At 45.0% G+C, this 7619-nt stretch overlaps 2 protein-coding genes across 3 annotated transcripts; one reads left to right on the top strand and one right to left on the bottom strand.

Moving 5' to 3' along the window:
* Positions 1 to 945: 945 nt before the first annotated feature.
* LOC124311391 (eclosion hormone-like) lies at positions 946 to 4885 on the top strand. 2 transcript variants are annotated; one of them, XM_046775865.1, is made up of 2 exons: positions 946 to 1001; positions 4060 to 4885. In XM_046775865.1, the coding sequence occupies exon 2, from the start codon at positions 4104 to 4106 to the stop codon at positions 4422 to 4424; it is 321 nt and encodes a 106-aa protein (XP_046631821.1). In that variant the 5' UTR covers positions 946 to 1001; positions 4060 to 4103; the 3' UTR covers positions 4425 to 4885. The 2 variants fall into 2 exon arrangements, with proteins under 2 accessions (XP_046631821.1, XP_046631820.1); XM_046775864.1 differs by lacking the exon at positions 946 to 1001 and adding an exon at positions 2083 to 2695.
* LOC124311415 lies at positions 4697 to 5910 on the bottom strand. The gene is made up of 3 exons (XM_046775899.1): positions 5776 to 5910; positions 5508 to 5641; positions 4697 to 5410 (listed from the first exon to the last, which is right to left on the bottom strand). The coding sequence occupies exons 1-3, from the start codon at positions 5776 to 5778 to the stop codon at positions 4927 to 4929; spliced, it is 621 nt and encodes a 206-aa protein (XP_046631855.1). The 5' UTR covers positions 5779 to 5910; the 3' UTR covers positions 4697 to 4926.
* Positions 5911 to 7619: the final 1709 nt, after the last annotated feature.

Below are 7619 nucleotides of genomic sequence, written 5' to 3'. Positions count from 1 at the left end.
CTTGGGAAATAAGTTGCTATCCATTTCCAAAAGGAAGAAGAAGTTGAAGAGGCAAAACTTGTTTCCTACATCTACGCTACTAGTGCACGAGCTGGACCCATTTTGTGCCAGCCACAAATTAAATATTAGTAACGGGATCATATCGCTGGAAATAGATTCTTCTTCTAGGAATCGACGGGGAAATGAATAAATCCAAATCTCCAAAGCCAAAAAGAAGATTTCTAAAACGTGTCGCAAAGACGAGTGCTCGCTACGAGGAGCTAAATTTAATTATTTCATCTCCGTGCGTGGCCGTTTGATTCAATGAGAGGCTCTCTCATTGACTCAGCCTCCAGCTCTCATTGAGAGCTGGGAATGTAAGTCGGAGCTTATAACAATGTTGACAATGGGTGGCCGAGCATTTCCGCTTGTTTCTCGTTGCCACTCTTCCGTCGTCAAGGAAAAACGAGAAGGATCGGAACGGTCGCCGTGGTCACATCCGGTGACCATCGCTTTGCGTCTCTGTGATACGAAATCCATTTCCGTCCACTGGTTGGGAGGACGCGGGGGGGCCCAATAATATCCGAACAGAAAAACATTTGTAGTACCGGTACCCAGTACTTGTCATCTAATGAAAAAAAAAAAGTTGGCTCAGCTCAACAAGTGTTTCCAGTGAAATCGTCGTGGTGATTTGATTATTCCATCAATGCCAGCTAATAGGGCAGACGGCCAACGTGGCAATGAAGGGCTGGCTGACTGGCTGGCTGAGTGCTGCTCTCAGCACGACATGGACGAAAAGGCACTTTGTCGCCCGATACAAATCAACCTCCTGTTGCTTTTGCATTTCAATTGAAATTAATCGAAATGAAATCACCGACCGAGAGAGACCTGCTGGCTCGTTTGTTTTTTTTTTCTTCCCCTGTCCAAAAATGGCCTGCCGTTATAAATACGCCGGACAACGGGTAGTAAAGTGTCACAATCTCTTCGTAATCCGAGCCGTCTCCTCCAACCTCTTCATTCAGGTATAGTTGAGCTGTAGCTCACCATTTTACCTTTCAATTGAGCACTAACATTGCGAACGTTGCTGTCTATTCCGCGTTCGGCGACTTCCTTATTGCGTGACGCTCTCCGTGAATTCCCGCTCAACGCAAGTTTTTCCCCTTTTCCCTTTTTTATTGGCCATTCGAGAAAAAACAACAAAAAAACTTAAAAAACAAACTGGGCCCTCCTCGCCCCCCAAATAAGAAAAAAGAGAGTCGAATGGAGTTTGTGACGTGAGCCAAGGTTGACTTAGATATCTGCCGCCCATTTAAGGTGTTCTCCTCTGCGTGTTATTGCTGTGGTGTGTTGGCTCATACCACAAGCCCGGCAGCTCGGGATTGCATCAGGAAATGGACAAGACATCATGTCAACCCGACCATTTTTCTTTTTTTCTTAACAGCCGGTTTGACTTGAAATTATACAAAAAAAGGGAAACTGAAATAACTGTGAAAGAGTCGAGCTAATTTTTCTCTGTCAACTTGAAACGTTGCGCAACTCGCGTAAGGCAGAACGTATACAACCAAAATGGTTCCAGAAACACGTAAGCATAAAAAAGAAGCACAACGAGTCCCGGTGACGTACAATCAAAAGTAGAAAGAGCAAATGGAATGAAGCGAAAGGTGAAACACCTTTGGACAAGGTCGCTAAAGGCCACGCTGGCCACAAAACCGGTCCGATACTCTGCGCAACTGGAAAGAAAAAAAAAAACAACAGGACACGGAAACGGGAAAAAGGAACAGAAATGCAAATGGCAAGGTCGCATCGCCAAAAAATTTCCATTTCTTTTGGCTGGTCCAGCATTCACGGGAAATCCATTGAATCATCCTTCGATTCGTGACGCAAATCCATTTTTATAATTATAATAATTTTTTTCTTTTTTTGATTGAGCAACCGACTTAATTGCCGATTAGTTCGTTTTTCGCTAATTAAAAACCTTGGATCGTTGGTTGGGTGGCGACTGAAAGTGACTGGCGTAACGGTCAAAAACACACCTGAAGAAAGGAAGCGGACAACAACAACAATAGCGCCAATGCGCACACAAGAAAATAAGAAAGAATCCTTGGACAATCTTTGGACGCAGTTTACTATAAATGCAGTCACCGGCAGCAGCAGCAGCCGACTCGATTCTTTTGAATTGGCAATCTCCTGCAGCCATTATTTTTCTTTTCCGTTTAAGAATTGCTTTGTGCTTTCACCTTGAATAGTTGAATGGACAAGACGACGAATAGATAGTAGTGCGTGCGGTCCAGCCACAAAAGAGAACAAGACATCGACTTGCCAGTATAGTCATGGGGATATGGTCAAAGTAAATAACTTTTCATCCAAGTAGCAAGAAGGCAAAAATGCCTTCCAACCCGAATGGTGGCGGAGGTGGCCAGTCGAGCAGCAAGTTGGGCGATGGCGGAACAAGGAAGTACCACCACCAGCCCCGATCACTTTCGTTCTTTTTTGCTTTTTTTTTTTTTCAAGAAAAGTGACTGCATCAGCAACAGCAGACCGGCTGCTGCTACCACCAAAACTCTTTTTGAACCAACCCGAGACGACGATAAGAGCGCCGATTTAGAGCGACTGCCTGCAGCATCGATTTTGCGGTTAAGCAGCAGGAGAAGAAGGAGGAACAATAACCATTCTTTGAAGCCAAGAAAGAGAAAGAAAAAAGAGATCACCTTAAAAGGTGATGAGGAGATTGATCGTTCTTTTTTTTTCCCTCCATCTCACGTGATGGCGCCATGTGCAAAGATTGCGGAAGCATACGGTCGCTCCCCCCTTTCTTCTTTTTGGTTGTTCTTATATCAATCACGAAGTTGTGTGATGGCGAAGCGGTCGACCATCACACCTCCCCCACAAACTTCTCCTCCTTCCTCCTCTTGTTGGGTACAGGTGGAGGATATGGGGTACACCTAGACCACTAGCTACTATTTACAATCACTGCCAAATGGGATGAATGGAAAGAGAGAGAGAGAGATAGAAGACTGTAGACAGTGCCCTATCCAATGACTACCTCTCTCTCTCTCTCTCTAGGGAAGACATTCACGTTTTCTTGTTCCTGTTTCCCTACCTCTTGCTCGAATGCGAGTGCACTTTTGGGGCTGGGTATTTTCTTTCCAAAGATATAAAACCAACCCATAATGCAATCAGCTTCAACAGTTGAATCTCGTCGCCAGATTGTGCCCGCACGCTCTTTCTCCCTTTTTGTTCTCCAATTCGTCGACCAATAAACCAGTGACCAAGTGACAAACCAACAAACACACAAGTTCCCAATCGAAACACTCAATCCGTTAGATATTTTTAACTAATCGACGCATCGTTACGACGACAGGTGAGCGCCCAATTTAGCCGAGTGCGTAACTCCAGCGACAATACGGTGTCCCATGACTTTAAGTCTAACCTTTCCGACTTGTTGGCAAACGTTATTGAGGCAACAGAAGAAAAAAGGAGAATAACACGGGCTCGATGGTATAAACAAGTGTTGTAACATCAGACGGCAATGGGGGGGGGGGGGCCAAAGTGGTGCTTGTTATATCGCCTTGTCTCCCAGACTCCCAGCGGCTACTAATCTTCCTCAGAACTAACATGATCCATCATCCGCACGCACTCGGATCATTATAAATCTTTGAGAACCATACTGTAACCCTGCTCTCTCCGTCAGAGGATCGACACACAAAAACATATTTAGTTACCTGAGACTGGAAAACTACTACGCTTTTGTGTCTCTATCATCTCTGTGCGTGTGTGTGTGTGTGTAATAGATACCAGGATAATTTATACCACTCCACACACCAGTCCACCTTGATGCGAATAGACTCGTAACTCGTTTGTTAGAGTGCGTTGATGCTTCATTCGATCCCCATGGCTGGCAGTTGCGCTGTATGTTATAACAGCACGTAGTAAATTTGCCCTGTTCTTCGCAGAGGTAAAAAAAAAAGGGGATCTCTTAGATTGAACCAGATTGCCATGACGACGACCATGCCTATTTGTCTTGTCTTTTGCCCACTAAATATGGAGAGTCTATCACGTCCACCATTTTTATCTCGACAGATTTCTCCCAATTTGAACAAGCGAAAAAACCCGTTGGAATCGAAATGAATAGCACCATAAGCAGGAGGACGTGTTCTACGCAGCACCAGCAGAACGGCGGCAGGATGACGACTCAGAGCGGACAGAAAATGTCGACCATGGCCATCATGACGCTGTTGATTTGGCTGGCGATGACGGTGGACGTGGCCCAGCCGGCCGACACTCTTTATCTCTGCATGAAAAACTGCGAGCAGTGCAAGAGCATGTACGGCGCCTACTTCGAGGGCGATCTCTGCGCAAAGAGCTGCTTCAGACTCAAAGGCGCCTTCATACCCGACTGCATCGACGTCGCCTCCATCGGACAATTCCTCAACAAAAACGAATGAACACACCTCTTCCGTCATTTCATTTTTTTAATACCCGACCAGATCTAGAAGAAAAAAAAAACAAGAAAAAAGTCGTTTCATTCCAAAGAGCGTGTCTCTTCTCTGCTACCTACTTTTTTATTCAATTGCAATCCATCTAAATGTTACCTTTTACACACATTTGTTTTTAACGTTTTCTTTTGCATTCGCCATTTATTGTCTCGTATGTGTTTGTGTGCGTCTCTTGTGTCTAGTTCTGTTTGGCGACGATTTCTGTATTATGCCATCGTCTACTACGTACAATAAATGTATTTATTTCGCAGCAATTTCAATGAATTCTTTATGGCTGCTTCATTTGTCACAAATATATCAAGTGGGGGTTTTAGTTCAAATTGGGGAGGGGGAGTGAAAAGCAACCGGAAGTGGAAGAGAAAAAGGTGAACAAGTCAATGTTTCAGCACATCTCTCCCCCGCAAAAAGAAGACCAACAAAAAGGGGGTGAGAAAACAAATTGCACCGACGCTTAAACGAAATACCAACGAGGCATCGATGGAGAGCCTGCCAATAGTTTGCTGCTACCATTGATGCGTTTCTTCCACTTGCGGTTCTTCAGTAATTGATTGTGACCTTTAAATTCAGCGCCGGTTCTGCTGCTGTACAGCGTGTTCTGCTGAGCCGATGCCGATGGCTTTCGACCAGCGTAACGGCCAGAGTAAGCGGAACCCATCAGGGCTTGACTGATGGGCGACATGTAACCGCCACCCCCATCCGAGTCAGAATCGTCGATCAACTGCTGGACTGACGGACCGTCCGACTGAGGCATCAGCGACAGTTTGAGGAATTGATCCACCGTTTCCGGCTCGTTGCAGTCAGGCATGGGCGCCCAGCCACTGCCGCTGCCGCTGACACTGCCGGCCTGCGATGGTTTGTAGCTGGCTAAGCAGAACTCGGCGCAACGCTGCCCTTCGAAATATTCGCCGTACATTTCTTTACATTGACCGCAATTCCTGAGAGATAATTCAACCAAAGCCAAAAAAAAGAAAACAATTCCATTTTTAAAAAATCCTTCCGGCAAATGTTAGGAAAAAAGGACGTAGGAATTACATCATGCAAAGGTGGATGTTTCCCAGCATGGGTTTCTTGCTTCCATCACTTCCTTGGGATGACACCACGACAAAGAAAGAAATCCAGACCGACAAAAAGAAGAAGAGGATGGACGACTTTTGGACGACGACCGCCTATTAGAGCCACACCACGACAAAATGAGAGAATCAGAAGATGATAAAACAACAAACAATTTTTCTTTTCTATTTCTTTATCCTTGTTTCAACAAGAAGAAGAAGAAGAAGAAGAAGAAGAAGAAGAAGCCTACCATTGGGAGTTTGTCCCTCTTTTGACTATCAAATGTGTCGCTTCAAAATGTTTAGATGGAAGGGCGGGATGATGGCCCGATGGAGATGGTCGATTCAAAAAGCAACTCGACACGTCCGTGACTGACTAGACTCACCCCAGTTGTTGGCTGCTCTTTTATAAGCATCGCTTCTCTTCCCCCCTCTTCCCGTCGTTTCTTACAAGACGCTCCCGCAGCCCAAAGATTGTGCGTGTGACGCGCGCAGAATCCTCTAGCTCCTGGCCGATCAACTTGAAGAAGAAACGGAGAAAAAGAGTCACGGAAGAAGAAGATCGCTGGCTATTTCAACGACTACAAAGTGTGTTTCATCAACATAATTTGCCTCTTATTGAATAACAATCAAAAGGCGAAATAAAAATAAAGTTAAAACGGGATAGGGTGCCGTATCCACATGATTCCATCCAGGTCAATTGGGCAATTGAGAGAGAGAGAGAGAGAGAGAAACACTTTTGAGTTATTGAGTGGCCTATCGACAGCTGGGTAGAATAGAGCAAAGGTACATCCGAAATAATGACCCAATAATAATGTTTGGTCCAAAATGAAAGTGCGGATGAAGATGGGATTAAAAGATGTCAAGACGACACAGTCTGATGACGTCCCATAATAATAACCAAAGAGCAACTTATTTCGGCAACCGACGAATCCCCCCGATTGCTCCCCTCCCACACGCTGCCCCTTCGCAAAGTGCAGCAGCAGATAGCGTAAGTAGATAGCTGGCGCTGGAAATCAAACAAAAAACACCAGACCCAATCATCTGCAATGATGGATAGCAAACGGATGAAGGGCCCTTGATTAATAAAGGTAATAAGACGACTTCCCCAGCAGCTCTGCTCTCTCTCTATCCCCCACAAAAACACACCGACACAGAGGAAAACACACAAACAGTGAACATACTGGCAGCTTTTATGGACGTCAATCGCTTTTTGGCTACCCCCGTTATCGATCGAACGAAAAGATCAAAGCACCGGGAGAAATGGGCTACCGTGAGTACGAGAACCGTGCTCGGAACCAAGAAACCTGATGCTCCTCCGTCTTAACATCTGTCAGAGCGATTAACCAAAAGTGTAAATGCCCACAAACCACTCCACTTTCCAATCTCATTTTTGCTAGCAACTATTTTCAGTGGAGAAATCGGCTTCCGATGCTCAGGAAAAGCAAATGGATCAAAAACTCCGCGAAATGAAAAGAAATCAGCGCACTTGTGTACGCATTCAAATGTCACGTCGAGCTAGAAAAGACATGTCAACAGGACGGATACAGGACTTGTGGGCAGACCCCTGAAAACCAGTAAACCGCCCCTCTTTTCCATCTGCATCGAGTGAGTAAGTTTTCACCAAAACTGAAACTAATCAAATCACAGCTGCTAGCTAGCTCCTTCCAACTGTCAAACTCATTTCAAATTCAAAATTCACGCATTCAAATGGCCGTGGTACCAAGGCAACCACAAGAGCTACTCAAAAAGGTGGTAATAACCGCATAGGAAGAATTTCAAAAGGTTATTGGACGAGGCGACAATCCCACCAAGTGGAAAGTTCTGCTGGACAGATTCCCACAGCTGTGCAACTCTCTTTTAGATCCACCAACACAGTTCCAACTTTCTTATTTCATGGCAGTCTTACTACGAAGATTCAAGAAACAGATTCATTGTTTCATTATTTCAATTGAAATCGATGCAGCATACCCCTTGAATAAAGAAAAGTGACGCAAACGAGACCATTGGGATGACGTCGATCCTCTCTGTCCAATCAAGATTCAATCAGTCTAAGGGCACGGACAAGATATTAACGAACACTCCCATGTTTAAT

Source organism: Daphnia pulicaria, chromosome 8 (assembly GCF_021234035.1).
Source record: "Daphnia pulicaria isolate SC F1-1A chromosome 8, SC_F0-13Bv2, whole genome shotgun sequence".
Classification (NCBI taxonomy): Eukaryota; Metazoa; Arthropoda; class Branchiopoda; order Diplostraca; family Daphniidae; genus Daphnia; species Daphnia pulicaria.
This window is presented reverse-complemented; position numbering and strand designations above follow the sequence as displayed.